This window comes from Prunus mume, linkage group LG1 (genome assembly GCF_029339155.1).
Source record: "Prunus mume cultivar Tortuosa linkage group LG1, ASM2933915v1, whole genome shotgun sequence".
Lineage (NCBI taxonomy): Eukaryota > Viridiplantae > Streptophyta > Magnoliopsida > Rosales > Rosaceae > Prunus > Prunus mume.
The window spans coordinates 25,659,147-25,678,055 of NC_142698.1; the positions used below are offsets into that span (position 1 = coordinate 25,659,147).

Sequence of the window (18,909 nt, forward strand, 5' to 3'; positions counted from 1 at the left end):
CTACTAAACAACTTTATAAAATTCCCAGAAGTTTTAACTTGCTTTTGCTATATCTCCGGCCTGGAATCTAATCTGATTGTTGTTTTATTGAGAATTGAACCCTCATTCTTTTCGAACGTGTTAGCTTTAAAAGCCAGTATGAGGGGGCCCTTTCTACGGAAAAACTGTATTTTTGTTCATGGAATTGAGAGACAGTGTTTAGTTAAGCATGAACATTATGCAACTACAAAAATCTTGACAATTTCTGTGCTAGAGGTAGATTGTTTAGGATAGAATGCTTCGTGTGAAATAATCACATTTATACTAAAAGCTAACCTTTTTCATTTAGGTCATTGGTTGCTAGATGGGTGAGGTTTAGAAGAAGAAGCGCAGATATAAAACTAAACAAAAAATGCAAAAGTAAAGAGGTCCACTGCTTGACTTGATCCCTATACATACAAGTCTCTCACAACATCTGATGCCAAAAGAAAATTCTTAAGTTTCAATCTATTCATCACATGACAGATGAGCACAATAGAATATGAACATTAAGAAGCAGCCAGTTGACTCTTGACAGTAACCAAAGCTCTTTAAGCATTCCATCTTCTTTCCACAATGCCTACCAAAAAGCATATTCAGGTCAGATTATGGAATAAAAGTAAACCTGCGTAAAAGAAATAACAAGTTTATTGGTCTTAATAATTATTTAGCCAAGTTCAATTTTGACCTTGCAAACATTAATTTTTAATATGTAACTAAACATAAGCCTAACCAATTCTATGTTACCAAACATTTCGAAAGAAACTTGAAACAATTCTAGTAAGAGTTACCCGCAAGTTGAAAGCTGTATCTGATATTTCTATATAGAAAGTACATTTTAATACATACCTTCAGCTTGATCTTCTCCTTTTCTGCAGTTTCAACTGCTTCAGTAAATACGAGACACCCTCTTTTAATGATGCTCTCCTCCCTTGTTTAAAGTTCCATAATTCTGATGCTGTACACCTCCAATGGTGACTATTATACTCTTTCGATTCCAGCAAGGCAGTTATCACAGCATTGTAGACTTCATCACCAAACTCGTCCTTTAATTTTTTCAGTTTTTCATCTCCCTCATCAATAGTTATCTGTACACTCAAATCCAATATAATCCAGTTAGAAAGGCAGATGGGAGATGAGAAGTTCTGGATGACATTAATCATGTACAAGAAATTTATGGCAAGAGAATGATGGGCCAAAATCATGACAATCTTAATGTGGATAAACTGCATATTCCACAGACTCTGGACTCAATGTTCCGACAGACAAAACAAGCTCCCTGTTATACAAGACCTAGTACATGCTTCAGAAGCATAAGCCTTCAAGATCAAAGGCTATAGAGTGAGCAGTGCGAGAAGAGAATAAAGTTAACAAAATGAGCAGAAAAGAAACATGAAGACTGCAAGTCACAGGACTGACCGCATGGATATATCTTTAACAAAAACTGTGCTTCTATTTGCAGGAAACATAACATGGATATTTCTTTATTTGAAAGCACATGTACACATGAAAGTTACAAACTAGTGTATCAAGAGAAGAGCAACACAAATGAACTCACCAAAAATGGTACGCTATTATTGGTCTGATAGTGCTGTATTAATTAAATATATACCTTCGGTTGTTGACAAAAGGCTACCCTTGTACTTTTGAATGGTTTCCAGCAAGAATCCCTAAGATAACTCTCCCACAGAGAACATAGTGCCGCTGCCTGGTCATCTGCTTCATCCATAGGATATTTTCTCTTGCATGCAGTTTGAAATGGTTTGCTTTCAAGCTCTCCCATTCTCTTCACGCCAACAAAAGCACGACTTGCTGAATCCCATCCCTGCAAAAAAATGACGAGGATTATCACATTGACAAGAAAACATCATTATTCACAATTAAGCTATAGCAAAGAAGTCATATAGCTATAGATTGATCAATCCCCCAACCAATTATATCTGGAGTGTGTTAGAGATCAGACGAGAGAAAAAAAAATTATATATATACTAAAACTGAGTTCAGGATTTCACTGTTCCTAGACTGTAGCTTAGCAATAGTAAAATGGCGGTTTTGCCCCCGCTTAAGAGATGGTCAGCTTCCTTGAGCTGACTTATGGACAGTGAATTGGCCTTTTTGTCCTCTAGCCCTTCTCTTTTCTTCGTTTGAGTCGCTGAGTGAGAGGAGGAAAACCTCTTCTCCTTCATCGCTCTCTCCTCTCTTCCTTTCTGTCCTCCGCTGCTCCGAAATTTCTTCATCTTTCTGATCGTTTCTTCCTCTTTCATTCCATCGTTCTCCGTTTTATCTCATCCTCTCTTTTCTTCGTTGGAGTCGCTGAGTGAGAGGAGGAGAACCTCTTCTCCTTCATCGCTCTCTCTTCTCTCTTCCTTTCTGTCCTCCGCTGCTCCGAAATCTCTTCATCTCTCTCATCGTTTCTTCCTCTTTCATTCCATCGTTCTTCCTTTTTGTTGTTCAGGTAATTTCTGGTTTTTGTTGTGTTTTGGGTTGTGTTTAATTTCTGGTTTTTGTTATTTATTTATTTATAATTGTTTTAGGTTGTGTTTGATTTATGGTTTTTGTTGTTCAGGTAATTTCTCTTTTGTTAATTCATGTTGTTTTCATTTTGATTGATTCATATATATACATGCGTTTTCTTTTCCAATTTTTCTGTTTTGATTTTTTTATTTTTTTAAACCGTGTTTTCTTTGATATTTTGCAGGAGTTCTTTTGTTGCTTTGGATAGAGCAGTTTGATTGGTGTTTTCAGTTCTGTTAAGCAAGAGGTGAGTTTCTAGGCTGAAAATGCAATTAATTGTTTTAAGTCATCAATTGACAATTGGTTGGTGTTAATTTGTTGTTGTAGTGATAGATTTAGATGTTTACAATATCTGAGCATGTTGGTGAATCCTTTGAGTGTTTTGACAATTGGGCTTTCTTTTTTTGTTTTTTGATTTCCACATTGTTTAGTTTATAGAGTTTTTGTACAAGTAAAGAAAGCCTCTGGATTACAAGGTTGTAATTTGATATGTACGCTTTTGCTGTTGTTTTTACTCTGAATTTTATCTTTAGTTTTGTTTTCAATTGAGGATCCATATACATTAGCTATTGTTTTGTTTACAAAAGTTAGAACTAAAGAATCACTTTATAATATTTCAATTGATCTGCTACTGTTATTGGATTCCTGGGTATTTTTTTCCTTCTTATTTGACTTCCATATCATATTAGTACATCCACCATATAGACACATCTTTCATGCTCTATTTTTTGTTCGTCTTGCTTTAAAAAGTTTATTATTAAATTTTCTTGAGCATGGTTTTCTTTTGTTTATTGTAAAAAAAAAAAAAAAGAAGAAGAAAAAAAGGAGAAACTTTGGTAGATTGAATGATAGAGTAGAGAGCCAACACACAAACGGACATTTGGTGGTGGAAAAGGGAAATTCCAAATGCAATACCTGTGAATCTTGGGAATTTTGTATGTCTTCTTAACACACTCTTCGTCTTGACATTCAATCTTTTCCTATGTTTTCTTTAATTTTCTTATTTTGAATCACTAGCAGAGCAATGGGATTCCCAACTTTTTTCAAAACTGAAAATGGTTAATATAGGAAATGGAAGGAAAGGTGGAACTGTTTTTCCCCCTTTTTTCTTTTCTTTTCTATTTCTGTGTTTAAGGAAAAGAAATTATTAACATGTTGGATTTGGTGAGATTTTCTCTATAGCTCTTGGACATTTTAATTTTTATCTTAATTTTGATTCGTTTGAGTCATAGTGTTTATTGGTGCCACGTATTTTACGGTTCTTTTGTGATTGAATGTGTGTGAAATTTTTTGTGTATTTGGCTTCTTTTTCTTTTATATCTAATTTTTTGCTGGCATTTCATAGCCATTGTTTAGTTGTAGTCTATGATAAATGATAGTAATGGATACCAAATAATATTCCTGTGCTTTGTGGGAAAACAGATGAAAAGGAACAAAAAGTAAAAAAGGGAATCTAAGATTCAAAAACTTTTATGTTTTTATTCTCTGTTTTAGAAACACTTGCTTTTGTCCCCCAACAAAAACAATCAATTCATCAGCTGTTGATGGATTACTCTAAATTGTGTTTGTATAAAGGCATTTTCCATTGAAATTATGATTTAGATAAGTGGTATGATTGATTTTTCATTGAATTGATGAATTGAGTATATGTTATATTAAACATTTGACTATGGTTATGAACCGGACATGTTCAAAGTTTAGTATTTTTTAAATCAAATTAATGAACTTCGCATCTATTATTCCTTTTTTTTTTCTTTTTTTTGTGAACCAAAATTTTGTAATGTGCATTGGCGGATGACACTAATACTTAACAAGATAAGTGAGATTATGAATGAGGATTCTGTAATGAGTTTTTGAAATTCTCTGTTTTTCACTTTACAGGAAAAAATGGAAAATTGTTGTTGATTCTATTAGTATAATTTTTTTAGGCACCGTGTTTCTGGGATTTTGTTGCTTGCTGAGTTTATTCTCTATGTTTTTCATTTTGAATCATTACAACTGAGGTATTCTAGCTATCTCAGCCTTTGATTGTTGCTTTTGATTGAATTGGTTGATAAACAAGAAGATAATTTCTTAGAATCTCTGTTGATAAATGAGTAATTGTTGATAACCTTTTTTTCCTTTTTTTTCCTTTGTTGCATCAATTATAATAAAACTTCGATCCAATTTAAGAAAATGCACAAATTGGTTAATTAGATTCCATGAATTATATGTGAATAATATGCAAATTCATAAAAACAAACGTATTAATTCATTAATCAATTATAATGAATGATGTCAAAAAAAAAAAACTGAGTAATTAGTTTTGACCAAAGGTTGGTATATTAAAGCTAATGAACTAATGAACCAAAAGTTGATGCATAAAAGCATGACCAATGTTGCTTTTCATATTTGATTTTCAAGTCTATTGATGTGCAAAATAGTTAGGTTTAATGTATGCTAGGAATATCTCATTGGTTAAGTGTCAATAAAATCTTTGTTTTTGTTCTCAATTACTGTTTATGCCATGCTTGAACCCGAAGTATAAGATGTGATGATAATTGAAATCCCTAGAGACCAATCTTGCTTCTGATATTTTATTTTCAACTAATTTGCTTAGAAAAAAAAAGGCATAATTTCATTGCTCACTATTGATTAAAGGTATCTACTTTTCTTTTGGCTGAGTGATACCTCTCTTAAAGATTTTATGAAAGCTAGCTGAGACTATATGTAATTCATAGTCTCAGGCTGCTCATTCTTACTAATCAAGAAATCTATAATCTAACAAACTAAATCACCAACTTTATCACTAACTTTTTAGAGTTAATAGGATACTCAAATATAACAGATCAGTTATATAATTAAGGATACACCATGTGTCAATATCTTTGCCTACGATTTTTTGACCTTGGTTGTAATTGACAGATACAATTTTTGTTGCTGATCTTGGCGAGAACCTTGGCTTTTGCATGGGTAATTTCTCTCTCTCTCTCTCTCTCTCTCTCTCTCTCTCTCTCTCTCTCTCTCTCTCTCTATACATATATATATATATATATGAAAGTTTGAAATTTTCAAAAGTAATTAGCTTAGAAGTTGCTGCTTTTAATGTGTTGTTACTTCGGTTTTTCTTACATTTTATTTAGAGCATGTATGTGTGTATATATATATATATATATTAATCAGAATGTATATATAAGTCATGTGCTTTGAAACCATAATCACAAACAGAATCTGTATGTTTTTATTTTTTGCTCTTTTGATTATTCCTTGATTTCATTTTTTCGTTTGCGTTTGTTATAGGTGTTGTCTTAACTGCGTTTTCGACTGTTTGATAGCTCTTCCCATTGTTGTTAGGCAACAGGTCAGTTTTCTATTCGTCTTCTGAAGAAGTCATGCATATCAACTGTAGAAAATTGGTTTTTGGATATTGTTTCATTTGAAAATTGTTATTTCTGTGGTTATGATGTTCTTGCGTATATCTGGTTTGCTTGGTTAGGCTGCAGAAATTGTGTTTAATTTGTTTTCAGATGTTGTGTTGTTTGAAAAATCTTATTTTTATAGCTGTAGTACTGTTGGTGTGTGTCCATTTTGCTTGATTAGGCTATAGATGTAATAAAAATATTATAAGTTAACTCATGCATTTTTTTTTTCCCTTCCCAGCTATCGATCTGTTGGTTGGAATTTGTAATTTTTGGATATCATGTCTAAAAGGATTGCAAAAACCAGAAAAAGGCTGAGAACACAGGAAACCCATATTTCTACCACTTCGAGTGGTGCACAACTCTGTCATGAAAATGTTTGTTGCACTAATACTAAGCATAAGCATCAAGCCAAAAAAATTTCTGGAACCAGAGTTTCCAATAGAGCTTTCATAGTGCAGCAAGCTAGCACAAGTCAAACAACCAGAGAAGAGATTTCATTTGACATTTCTGATCAGATGAATAGGGGTCAAGCATTTTATCAGAGGAAGAGGCAAAGTGCGTTTTTTCCTCTGTTAAATATTTATTTTAAACCCTATCTTTATATTACTCATGGCATACATTTGTCTTATTTTTTTCTCTTTTTGCCCTGTTCTATGTTTCCTTTCTTTGTAGGAATGATGGAACAGTATGTGGATTTGGGAGATAAAAATTATAAGTGCATTTATTGTGGTGCACTTTTTTGGTTCAAAGAATCTGTTAAAAAAGCAAATGCAGCCAATGAGCCTCTTTTTACTCTTTGTTGTCAACAAGGAAAGATCAAACTTCCGATTTCAAAGCCAACACCTCCTTTTTTAGAAAATTTACTTGATCCGAGTAAAGGCCCAAAAAGTTTGCTGTTTAGAGAGAATATCAGGGCCTATAATTCTATGTTTGCATTTACTTCAATGGGAGCCAAAGTTGATCACTCAATTAACAGTGGACCAGGTCCTTACATTTTTAAAATTAGTGGTCAAGTTCATCATTTAATGGGTTCTTTGTTACCCCTTGAAGGTGAATGTCCAAAATTTGCTCAGCTTTACATATATGACACCCATAATGAAACAATGAATCGCCTTAATGCTGTTAATTGTAAAGAAAGGAATGAAAAGCTTGATGAAGACATTGTTCAAGGTTTGATTAAGATGTTTGATGAATCAAATGAATTGGTAAAACTTTTTCGAACAGTCAGGGATAAATTCGAAAGGGGTTGTCTAACTTCTTTAAAACTGAGATTGTTGGGCCGACAAGCAGATGATAGTAAACAATATGAACAACCGACATGTGATGAAATTGGTGGTTTGGTTGTGGGAGATATAGGCCTTTTTGATTCGAATAGAGATATTGTTATAGAGTTGAAAGCTGGAGAGTTGAAACGAATCACAAAATTAAATCCAAAGTTCATGTCTTTGCAATATCCTATTCTTTTCCCTTATGGCGAAGATGGTTATAGACCTGATTTAAAATGGAGCAATGATTACAAAGGTCATGACCCCAAAAGAGGAAGGGTGCCTATGAGAGCTTTCATAGCTTACCAGATTCAGGAAAGAGGACCTTTATTGGATACATTGTTAAAAGGTGGAAGATTGTTCCAACAGTTTTTAGTAGATTCTTATGCAACACTTGAAGAAGATCGATTGGATTACATTAGAAAAAATCAAACAAATTTGAGAAGTGAGATTTATAAAGGTATTTATGATGCAATTTCAAAGGGTGATAGTGATGCCAATAATGTGGGACAAAAAGTGATATTGCCTAGCTCATATACTGGAAGTACTAGATACATGCTTAATAACTATCAAGATGCTATGGCAATTTGTAGGCATTATGGTAATCCTGATTTGTTTATAACTTTCACATGCAATGTCAAATGGCCTGAAATTGTTAGAGAACTTGACAACAAACCTGGATACAAAGGAGAGGATAGACCTGATCTAATTTCTAGAGTGTTTAAAATGAAGCTTGATGATATGATCAATTATATCAAATCAGGAAAAGTTTTTGGAGAAGTTGAGGCAGGTGAATTTTACAAACTCATAATTTCTGCTATCCTCAATTTCTAAGATATATATATATATATATACATATTTTTTTAATGATAATAAAACTTATTAGGTTTTTGTGTGTATTTGTTGCCCTCATCACAAACAGAAATTTGCACGATCGAGTTCCAAAAAAGGGGATTGCCTCATTGTCATATGTTGGTTTGGTTGAAAGAAGGTTATAAATGCTTCTCAGCAGTAGATATAGATTCTATCATTTGTGCTGAATTACCAGACAAGGATGTGGATCCTATGCTTTATGACGTTGTAAACCAATTCATGATCCACGGTCCGTGCGGAGAAATCAATCGTAATTCTCCATGCATGCGGCGAGGTATGTGTTCTAAATCTTTTCCCAAACAATACAAGAGTGAATCAGTTTTTGAAAAAAATGGTTTTCCCACATATAGGCGCCGTGAAGATCCAACAAAATTTGTGTTAAAAAATGGAATAAAGGTTGACAATAGCTTTGTGGTGCCTTACAATTCAGAACTATTATTGAGATACAACGCTCACATAAATGTTGAATCATGTTGCAATCAATGCTTATAAAATATCTGTTTAAATACATAAACAAAGGTTCAGATAGAGCTAGAGTAGTTTTTCAAGACAAGCCAGAGGATGAGATATTAGCTTATCTTAATTGTAGATACATATCTCCATATGAAGCCGTTTGGAGATTGTTTCAATACCCTATTCATTCTAGAGAGCCTGCTGTTGAACGATTATCCATACATTTGCCTTTAGAACAAAATGTTGTTTTCAATGGTGATCAATCACTTGAATCAATTGTTAGCCAAAAGGGTATTGAAGATACTATGCTAACAAGTTGGTTTAAAGCAAACCAAATGTTTCCTGAAGCGCGAACATTGACTTATGCAGAATTCCCTACAAAATTTGTATGGGATTCTCGCAACAAAATTTGGAAACCTAGGAAACAAAGGAGATCAATAGGTAGAATTGCCTATGTACATCCTACATCTGGTGAATTGTATTACTTGAGAATGCTTTTGAATTTGCAAAAAGGTGCCTTAAATTTTGATCACATCAAAACTATTGATGGAATCATACATCCGTCATATCAGGCTGCATGCAAATGCCTTGGTTTGTTAGGAGATGATAAAGAATGGATTGAGGCCTTAGCAAATGCTGTGGACACAGCCTCATGTTCTCAACTAAGACAATTGTTTGTTACAATCATTTTGTTTTGTGATGTAGGAAATCCTCAATTGCTTTTTGATACTTATTGGCAAAATATGTGTGATGACATTTTGTACAAACTACAGAAAGCTTTTCTAATGCCAAATCTTATTTTGTCAGAATCTGAATTAAAAAATTCGCTTTTGTTTGAATTAGAACAACTTTTTAACACATCATCTAGCTCTTTAAAAGATCATTATCTTCCAATGCCTGATGAACATAAAATGTCAGAAATTAGAATTAAATTGCTAAGAGAAGAGTTAAATTATGATGTTCATCATTTAGCAAAAGAACACTCAATTTTGATAACACAGCTAAACAAAGGCCAAAGAGATGTATATGATTCTGTGATTAATGCTGTGAATGAAAAAAAACCAGACCTTTTTTTTGTTCATGGCCATGGAGGAACTGGAAAAACTTTTTTGTGGCATACTATAATAAGTAAAATTAGATCTGAAGGCAAATTGTTTTAGCTGTTGCTTCATCAGGAATAGCGTCATTATTATTGCCAGGTGGTAGAACAGCTCACTCAAGATTTAAGATTCCCTTAATTGTTACCAATTCCTCAACATGTCAGATTAAAAAAACAACTCATCTTGCTAGATTGATTCAAAAGGCTGAACTAATTGTTTGGGATGAAGCTCCTATGAATCATAAACATTGTTTTGAAGCATTAGATAAATCACTTCGTGATATTTTATCACATCAAAATGCTCCATTTGGTGGCAAGCCTTTTTTACTAGGTGGTGATTTTAGACAAATATTACCAGTTATTCCAGGAGGAACAAGAGAAGAAATCATAGACGCCTCTCTTAATAGCTCTTACTTATGGCCTTATTTTAAAATATTATGTTTAAAAGAAAACATGAGGCTATCAAAAAAAGGGTTGAACAGTGAAGAAAAACAGAAAATAAGTGAGTTTGCTGCCTGGATTCTTCAAATTGGAAATGGCCAAATAATTGATATTGACGATCCAAATGATGAAGAGGCACCTTGGATTGAAATTCCTCAAGATTTACTCATTCAATCAAACATAGATCCTATTCAATCAATTTTTTTGGCAACTTACCCAGATTTCGACAAAAATTTTGCCGATTTTGCTTATTTAAGGGAACGAGCCATTGTTACAGACTAGGAATTCTACTGTGAGAGATAAATAATTACGCAATAGACTTATTGCCTGGAGAAAAACGCATTTATTTGAGCTCAGATTCTTTATGTTCATCATCAACCAATTTTGAAAACCTTTGTATGATCTATCCCACAGAATTTCTCAATCAACTTGAATTCAATGGTTTGCCTGAACATAGTTTGACTTTAAAAATAGGCATGCCTATAATGTTATTGAGAAACCTAAATCAATCTTCAGGTTTATGTAATGGAACAAGATTAGTTGTGACCCAAATGGTTGATAGAGTTATTGAAGCAAAAATACTCACTGGTAGCCACATTGGCCACAAAGTGTTTATACCTAGGATCGTTCTTTCAGCAACAGAAAACAAATGGCCTTTCATTTTTAAAAGGCGCCAATTCCCAATTAGACCATGCTATGCTATGACAATAAACAAAAGTCAAGGTCAATCTTTAAAACAAGTTGGGTTATATCTTCCCCAACCTGTTTTCAGTCATGGGCAGCTTTATGTCGCGTTATCTAGAGCTACGTCTAGAGAAGGCCTCAAAATCATAATAGATAATAATAACGAAGTGCCAAATAAATACACTAAAAACATAGTGTACAAAGATGTTCTTCAAAATTTACTCTCAGGTTTCAGCTTCTATTCATACATGATTAAACATTCCTCTATTTTATGGAATAATTTTTTATGCATCTTTATACTAACGAATGGCATATATGTTTTTTCTTCAGATTGATGGCACAATGAACATTGTTCCGATCCACAATTTGCACTGCTTTCAATCCAGTGTGAAAATTAGAATGTGTGTCCAAAACCTGGAGAACAAAGGTGTTCAGATTTGATGATCAACTTGCTGGTTTGCAATGTGTCTCGGTTGATGCAATGGTGAGAAAATCAGTTTTTTATACTATTTCAACTTAAACAATAACTGGATATACATGAATTGTGTATTTGCTTGAACATTAATATCTCACTGTTAACAAAGTCTTATTAATAAACTCTTATTGTAAATTATACAATCTAACCCTTGCCATTTGCCATAATTTTGGTATTTCATCTACATTTAGAAAATTCACCGCATTCAATTAAAGGTATATTTATGTTTAAACAACACCATTCGTTCTGAATGCTTATTCCCTCATTAATCGTGTATGCTTATCAGATTGATAGTTTGTTTATCTGATTTTTGCTTGAAATTTATTGCAATTTGTAATAACTCCTACAATTTAATAGAACGCATATGAAATAACGTGTACGCCACACAAAAAATCCCATTACTTTCTTCATGTCCATAAACAAACAACTTCTTATATATTTTGAACGTTAATATTTAAATGAAATTTTTATAATGAGTTATTGGATGAATGTTAATGATTTTTTTTTTTTTGGTGGATAATGATTTATTGGATTGGATTAATATTGATGATTTTATGTCTGGATAATGATTGTTGGATTAAGTGACTATATATGATTATTTGATTTGTTGCTTAAATTTTGTGATGGACTTCTTTTCCTCCCACTGTTTGTTCATTTGTCTAAAAAAATGATTTGTTGATTAATTGATATGACTGTTTGGTTTGATTAATTCATGTGTATGACAGAAAAGGTTAGGAGCTGCATTTAAAGCCTCATTTATTTGGCTTGCAGGCTTGATTTACTTCTCCAGGTTTTCATTCTCTTCCAGCCATGTTTGACTCGATTTAGGTTGTTCCACACATCAATGCCATTAAGACCTGGATTGAATCAGTTTCTCTCATTCCTGTCGATGGAAAAGAGCGCTCTGCATATTTTTATATTATAGAATTGGGTGCGACTGTGGGTAAGCGATAGTTAAAACATATACATGTTATATGACTCATTGTTCTTTTTTTGTGTTTATATGCAAGTGCTAACTATTTTCTTTATTGTTAGGTAACAGTGAATCCATGCCATTCATTGAGGCTCTGCGACAATTGTCTTTTTCAGTTGGTAAGGTTGTGGTATATGGCTGTTTTTTTTTTTAAGGAACTATGAGATAATTTCTTCGCCCACATGCTTGATTCGGATTGTTAATTATGTTTTTATGCTGTGTGATCAAAATAGATCATTCAATTATTGTCGTTGGAGTCGTTGAGAGAAGGAAAACCTCATTCCCTTCATTGCAGCCCTCTCTCTCTCTCTTCTCTCTTCCTTTCTCTCCTCCGTTGCGAACGATTATCTGGAGGCTTCGACTTTATAGGAGTGGTGTGTGTTGGTCTTCTTCTTCAGATCAAACTCCAGCTTTCTCTCTGTTTCAGCCTCTTTCTCTCACTGATCTATAAGTAAATTTTGCTTCATCTTTCCATTCGATTTTTGTTGCCCTTCTTTTTCATTTTTGTTGTTACTAATATCTTGGATCTTATTTGATTAAACTATGAGACCTGTTTTAATTTGCTGCCCTAAAAGTCCAAATCCCTAATTTTTCCTCATAGTGGGTCTGTGTTATTGATTTGCAAATTTTATCCAAATACTAAAATTGATTTGATTGTGTTATTATTTTCATGAAATCAGGTTAAACAATTTAGTTATTAAAATACTATATGATTGCTTTTGGTAAGGTTTTCTGTTTGGTTATTAAAAATTAGTTGGTAAACCCTGAAATCGGTATTTGAATATGCTGGTTCTTTTGTTATAGGGTTTAGGATAGCTCTGTTTTGGTAAGCAGGATGTGCTGCTATTTGATAGCTCTGTTTAAAGATATGTTCGTTCTTTTACTACAGGGTTTTAATTCAAATTCGTTCTTATACTGGTTTATGGGACTAGGGATCTGAATTTGATAATTTTTGTTTTCGTAGGGGAAAGAAAATTTGGGAGTGTGATTCTAGGAATTGATTGCAATGTTTTAGCATAGTTGACTTGAAGAAGACTGGTTTAGGAAATATATGTGGGATTTGAAAACTTCTAAATTGGAATTCTGTTTGTGGACATTAGTGATGAAGAGAAAGAATTCAGAAGAGTTAAAATTCATAATTTTTTTGTTTATGGGTTTGATTTACCAAGCAGATTTTTGCTGATTTTTGCGTTGAATGGAGACTTATTCAAAACTAAAAAAGTTTGTATATCCTAATTTCAGAATGCAGAGTTTGGTTCTATTGTTTTTTTTCCTTTTCTTGGGCTAATAATTTGGTCATGCTTCTACTCTTTGCAGCTGCTAGGGACTGGAATGGATACGCAGGATACATCTCCTTTAGTGTTGCTATTCTTTGACAAGCAAAGATTTATATTTAATGTTGAAGAGGTGCGAGAGAGAGAGAGAGTCCTCAGAGATCATAGTCGTCTTCTCTAATTCTCAGACATGGGTACTTTCAAGGTAAGCCTGCATAGCTTATTTTCAGATCTCACCCCCTGCGAATTCATCTCATCTCATCTGCTCTTCGCATCCTTTCTTGCGTTCTAATCTCATCCTTCTTGAAAATTGCAACTTCCCCTTCGACTCTCTTTGGTCTTCATTGTTTTCAAGGAAAAAAATTGTTGGTTTTAAGGTTCTTTTGGTTTTCTAAGTTGGTTTATTCATTCGTCATGTTGAAAATTGAGAAGTAAATCAGAAATTGACTTTGGTTTGTTGTTACAGGGAGGAAGATTGAAAGAAAAAGAACTAGAGTAATTAATACAAGAATCTGATGTCAATGGTATGAATCTCTGTCTCATTTTGGTTTTGTTTTTGGTTCACCAAATGGTTTTTATCTGTTCTGATTTTTTTTATATGAGATGTACAGTTGTTGCAGCTCTTAATTCTTCAATTTTGTCCATCTTACTTGCTAAAGTCGAAAGTTCACATTAGTTTGGTTGTTTTTGGGTCTTCCTGCTAACTACTTAGAACATGCATTTTAAGTTCAATTTTTGTTGGCCTGGCATTTCCCTTTTTGGAGAATCTATTTCATTTGTTTTAACTTTTCCCATTATCCATTTTTTCCCCCTAATAATTGAACATATTTTTTATCACTGGGTAGCATTCCTTTTTCTACTTTGTTGGTTAAGCCAACCCCAATGTAGTGAGTATAAGGAAATTTACAGTTTCATATTTCAACAGTTTCATAAAGAAAGAATTTAGGTAACATACGGACTATTACCCCTATGTTGATTTCGTGGTCTGTTGTTGTTTTGTGTTTAGCTAATTTCAGTAGTGGATTAGGGTTTCTAAATGCCAGTTAATCACTCTGAATCTCAATGTTGTTGTTACTTATTAGCTGTGATTTTTCCCAAAAATATGTAGCTTAAGGGTCGATGAAGTACTCATCAATATGCTTGCTCAATGTTGTTGTTCTTTGAATCTGTGTTTTGTTGTGATATTCGGATTTCTCATACATTAGACCATGCTTCCTCTTTTTGGTTCAATGTTGAAAGCATTTAGGTTTGATATGTTTACTATCTCTAATTTTTGGATCCTAATGGAATTTCTTTGATTATATATGTTGTTTCTCCAGAGCACCAATAAAAAAAGCATTTAGATTTGATGGGTTTGATGTCAATGATATGAATCTCTCTCTCTCTCATATTTTGGTTTTGTTTTTGGTTCACCAAATGGTTTTCATCCATTTTGATTTTCTGCTTTTTTTAATTATTTTTCGGGGATTAATCTCTCTCTCTCTCTCTCTCTCTCTCTCTCTGGATATTGTTAGCAAATTAAAACAAATTAGCAAATTTCCTTCTCTCCATCTCTGGTTTCGCTTACTTAAATTGCGTTTGTTTTTTTTGGCATCCTTATATGATTTCACTTTAATTTCTGGATATTCTTAGCTAACACTCTAATTTTGTTCTAGAACACCATTTTTACAGAAAATATTATTTCTCTTTCTCTTTGGGTGATTTTGTTATCCATTTCTTTTGCTTTTTCGTTCTGGCTAAGCTTTTACTACAAGCATTACCGAACCTCTCTTCGGATCCAAGTTTTTAGTCTATGTTTGTGGGGAGTCTTTCAGCTTCCAAATTTTGCTTTAGTTTCCACACTGGCCACTGATTTGTGTTGGACTTTGTGTCTCTCTCATTCTCTGTCTTGCTGTCTTGCTCTGGGTATTTTTATTTTTGATTTATTTTTTACAAATTTCGCTTCATTTATTTCTTTAATTTGATTTCAGGTTCTTGGGTAATCCCTAATGCTATATAAAAGCTGAGGTATTTATACATCACGACATATTGGTAACCTTCAAATCAAGTTCAATTTTCTCTATTAATTTTAGTTCTTATTCTTTGAGTTTAGTATTGATTCTGTGTTTTTGGTGGTGTAGGGTTACGAGATAGAATTTTCAAATCTTTGATGACAACGACAATGCAGAGATAGTTGTTTTGGGATTTCGATTGTTTAGGGTGACTTTTGCATAGGTAACTTTTGATTGTTTAGGCCACTAGCTTTTTGATCATATACTCTTTGTTTCAAATGCATCTAGAATCATTTAAACAGCCCTTTTCCTATGCCTTTACAATGTTTTTCTTTACCCAAAACACATTAATTTGGGTAGTCTTGAGTGGTTTCTAATTTGGGTAGTCTTGAGTGGTTTCTTTCCTTACAGATTTTGGTCAAGCTAATTTTTTGGTTTAATGAAAAGATTGTGCATGCATGAAATACTCAAGCTAATTTCTTCTCCGATTTTTCTGTTTTTTCTTCCTTTTTCTTCTTCTTTTTTTTAAAACCATGTTTTCTTTTGATATGTTGCAGGTGGTCTTTCGTTGCTTTGGATAGAGCGGTTTGGTTGGTGTTTTCAGTTCTGTTAAGTAAGGGGTGAGTTTCTAGGCTGAAATTTCAATTAATTGTTTTAAGTTTTATGAATAGAGCATAGGAATTAGCTAATGGCATCAATTGGCAATTAGTTGGTGGTAATTTGTTGTTGTAATGATAGGTTTAGATGATTACAATATTTGAACATGTTGGTAGACCCTGAGTATTTTGGCAACTGGGTAGTTGAGATGTTCCCGGCCTATTTTCATCGCTTTATACACATTTCACGCAATTTTAAAACCCGCAGCATCGCGCGGGCACCTTTTGCTAGTGTATCCTAAATTTATAACAGCATCACATTTTTATTTTGCTGATGTCTACGCAATTTTATGTAAACCTAAAACTCTAGTAGTGCAACAAAATTGTAGGTGGGACAGCGTACATAGGTCATCTATCTACTGGTTACACATGATCTTTCTATCAACAGAAGATGTTAATACACATGTGATTTAATTTAACAAGATTAAAGACCAACGCCATTGTATATCCAGATTTGAAGACTTCAAAATATAGTCAATGAGCTCTAATATGTGAAGGCATTTAAAGTTTAAGCCTACACTGGATCATATAACGTAAGGGTAACTATTTTAGAAAATAATCTTTAAAATAAATTAACAAGAAGAAACTAAATAACAGATACCAGATATGTATAACTTTAAGCAAACATTGGGGTGTTGACAAATGTACTTGCATAGTGTAAACTTCTTGTATTTAAAATAGAGTGGTGATTTCCCCACTCCAATTTTATCCACTTGCACTCCATTTTATAACTAAAAAAGGAGTGTAAGTGGATAAAATTGGAGTGGGGAAATCATTACCCTTAAAATAATAGAATTAATGAAAGACATGCACAGAAATTCAAAATCCTTGATATACATACATAGATTAACTCCTTACGAGCCTCCTCTAATTCAGACTCCTTTGCAATAAGTTTATGGTTATGAGCTTCAGCATATTCCAACTCCTCTTCCGTCTTCTTTAACTTTTTTCGAATTTCCTTCATCTTCTCATTCCCATCATCATCGTTAACCTCATCCTGATCCTGCTCTTGGTCCTCATCCTCATCCTCATCATCCTCATCATCGTTAACCTCATTCTGATCCTGCTCTCGGTCCTCATCCTCATCCTCAGCATCCTCATCTGTTTTTCCCTGCTTGACATCCTTAACCTCAGCTTGATCCTTGTCTTGATCACACAACTTTTCCAATTCAATTATTTTCCTATGAAGTTTCTCATTTTCTTTCTGCCGTTGCCATAAAATCACCAAACCGAAATTTACAAAACTCATTTATATATGATTGACTTAAACAAATCTCTTACTTTTTACAATAGAGGGAAAACAAACCTTTTTCTCTATCATCTTTTCATCAGTCATCCTTTTCTCTAAGACAGTTTCCCCATACTGAGAGAAAAAGGCACAGCATTAACTCATATTAAATAATAATTGACAATAACATCTAAGCCGATCATATTCTGGTCAGTAGATTACCAAAGGAGAGGACTAAGCAATCAAAAGATAAGTTAATTGGTTTTAAGTTGAGAAAATGATAATACCATTTGTTTCATTAGTTGTATCTCACGCTGCTTACGAAATTGAAGCCCATTATTTTGTGCTTCAATTTGCTCAAGCTTTTTCTGAAGCTCTTTCTTCTGAGCTTCACTGTGATCAAGCTTTTTCTGAAGATCTTTATTGTGCGATTCACTCTGCTCAAACTTTTTCTGAAGCTCTTTCTTCTGAGCCTCACTCTGCTCATGCTTTTTCTGAAGCTCTTTCTTCTGAGACTCACTTTGCTCATGCTTTTTCTGAAGCTCTTTCTTCTGAGCCTCACTCTGCTCATGCTTTTTCTGAAGCTCTTTCTTCTGGGCTTCACTCTGCTCATGCTTTTTCTGAAGCTCCTTCTTCTGGGCTTCACTTCGCGCATGCTTTTCCTGTAGTTCATTCTTCTTGGCTTCACTCTGCTCAAGCTTTTTCATGAGCTCTTTCTTCTGTGCCTCAATATGCTCAAGCTTTTTCTTATTATCATTCTTTTGAACTTCAGATTTGGCTAAGGCTTTATCCTGCTCCAAGAATACCTTCTCCAGGTGGTCACGCACATTTTGTTTCAACTTTGCTATTTATCAAACATGACATAAAAATTAAAGTAAGCTAATCCTGCATGCCCCTTCAAAGGCAAAGGAAACATAAAGATCAAGACAAAACTCAGACTCACCAATATTCATTTCTTCTGAAACTTGAAACATTTCAAACCTGCAATACCGAAGGGAAAAAGGAACACAAAAAAAAAACTAAGATTCAACTTCAATCCTACCTCTTCAAATCAACCAAACAAGAAAACAAGGTGCATGCAGATAAAGGCCTTGTCTTTCATGTTCCCCAACAAAGCAAAAGGGTGGAAATTAAGTTCCACCACTGCAATCTTTTTAACTGCAGGTCCCAAAACCATATTGCATTTGAATTATTTTACCACTTTTTCTTAGCAACCAAACAATGCATTTCACTTTCAACAATAAAAACTGCACACACATAATCATCAACATGCAAAGGAGAGATAGTCCTTACTCTTTAGCAAGTGCTCTCTCTATGGATGCCCCCAGACAACAGAACACAGACCTTGGGGTTTTAGGAAGATGAAAATATTTTTTTCCTTTTTCTTTTTATGGAAGGAAGATGAAAAGATTGGAAATATATAGACCGATAAAGAAAAGTAGTGTTTCGTTGATATTTTTGTTCTTCTGATTAAGTAGTTTTATGAAAGACACGAAGAACCGGCAGATTGGAAAATTAGAAACACGCGTCAACGAGCAGGGGTACTGGCCGTACCCCAAGAAGT

At 33.6% G+C, this 18,909-nt stretch overlaps 3 protein-coding genes and 1 pseudogene across 21 annotated transcripts; 3 read left to right on the plus strand and 1 right to left on the minus strand.

The window, feature by feature from the left end:
* Nucleotides 1-392: 392 nt before the first annotated feature.
* Nucleotides 393-18,775, minus strand: LOC103323448 (uncharacterized). Of its 2 annotated transcripts, none has more exons than XM_089054916.1 (8): nt 18,639-18,775; nt 18,289-18,326; nt 17,633-18,189; nt 17,424-17,480; nt 16,959-17,321; nt 1,631-1,843; nt 868-1,106; nt 393-643 (listed from the first exon to the last, which is right to left on the minus strand). In XM_089054916.1, the coding sequence occupies exons 2-7, from the start codon at nt 18,317-18,319 to the stop codon at nt 870-872; spliced, it is 1,458 nt and encodes a 485-aa protein (XP_088911042.1). In that variant the 5' UTR covers nt 18,320-18,326; nt 18,639-18,775; the 3' UTR covers nt 393-643; nt 868-869. The 2 variants fall into 2 exon arrangements, with proteins under 2 accessions (XP_088911042.1, XP_008223671.2); XM_008225449.2 differs by having other exon boundaries at nt 393-598; nt 18,639-18,774.
* LOC103344060 (uncharacterized) lies at nt 2,000-16,350 on the plus strand. Of its 18 annotated transcripts, none has more exons than XM_089054883.1 (15): nt 2,009-2,473; nt 2,717-2,779; nt 5,437-5,484; nt 5,812-5,872; nt 6,172-7,988; nt 8,121-8,345; nt 11,079-11,232; nt 11,995-12,166; nt 12,259-12,320; nt 12,430-12,647; nt 13,514-13,675; nt 13,937-13,994; nt 15,441-15,501; nt 15,591-15,684; nt 16,019-16,350. In XM_089054883.1, the coding sequence occupies exons 5-7, from the start codon at nt 6,212-6,214 to the stop codon at nt 11,081-11,083; spliced, it is 2,007 nt and encodes a 668-aa protein (XP_088911009.1). In that variant the 5' UTR covers nt 2,009-2,473; nt 2,717-2,779; nt 5,437-5,484; nt 5,812-5,872; nt 6,172-6,211; the 3' UTR covers nt 11,084-11,232; nt 11,995-12,166; nt 12,259-12,320; nt 12,430-12,647; nt 13,514-13,675; nt 13,937-13,994; nt 15,441-15,501; nt 15,591-15,684; nt 16,019-16,350. The 18 variants fall into 18 exon arrangements, 17 of the variants coding, with proteins under 17 accessions (XP_088911000.1, XP_088911002.1, XP_088911032.1 ...); XM_089054880.1 differs by having other exon boundaries at nt 12,259-12,315; XM_089054892.1 differs by having other exon boundaries at nt 12,259-12,315; nt 15,441-15,477.
* Nucleotides 8,353-9,649, plus strand: LOC148921437 (uncharacterized; annotated as a pseudogene).
* On the plus strand, nt 10,374-11,059 carry LOC148921438 (uncharacterized; the record flags this gene model as incomplete). Its single annotated transcript, XM_089044158.1, has 1 exon — nt 10,374-11,059. A coding segment is annotated over exon 1 (597 nt), but the record flags the coding sequence as incomplete, so codon positions are not given.
* Nucleotides 18,776-18,909: the final 134 nt, after the last annotated feature.

What these genes read in the sequence shown, in the direction of transcription:
- LOC103344060 (XM_089054874.1), top strand. Translation starts at nt 6,212, where the DNA reads ATGTCTAAAAGGATTGCAAAAACCAGAAAAAGGCTGAGAACACAGGAA. An exon ending in TTTTGGAGAAGTTGAGGCAG is followed by an intron (nt 7,989 to 8,120) that starts GTGAATTTTACA and finishes CATCACAAACAG; the next exon opens with AAATTTGCACGATCGAGTTC. An exon ending in TTCTCCATGCATGCGGCGAG is followed by an intron (nt 8,346 to 15,440) that starts GTATGTGTTCTA and finishes ATTTGATTTCAG; the next exon opens with GTTCTTGGGTAATCCCTAAT.
- LOC103323448 (XM_089054916.1), bottom strand. Translation starts at nt 18,319, where the DNA reads ATGTTTCAAGTTTCAGAAGAAATGAATATTG. An exon ending in TTCAGAAGAAATGAATATTG is followed by an intron (nt 18,190 to 18,288) that starts GTGAGTCTGAGT and finishes TTTGATAAATAG; the next exon opens with CAAAGTTGAAACAAAATGTG. An exon ending in AAAAGATGATAGAGAAAAAG is followed by an intron (nt 17,322 to 17,423) that starts GTTTGTTTTCCC and finishes TGGCAACGGCAG; the next exon opens with AAAGAAAATGAGAAACTTCA.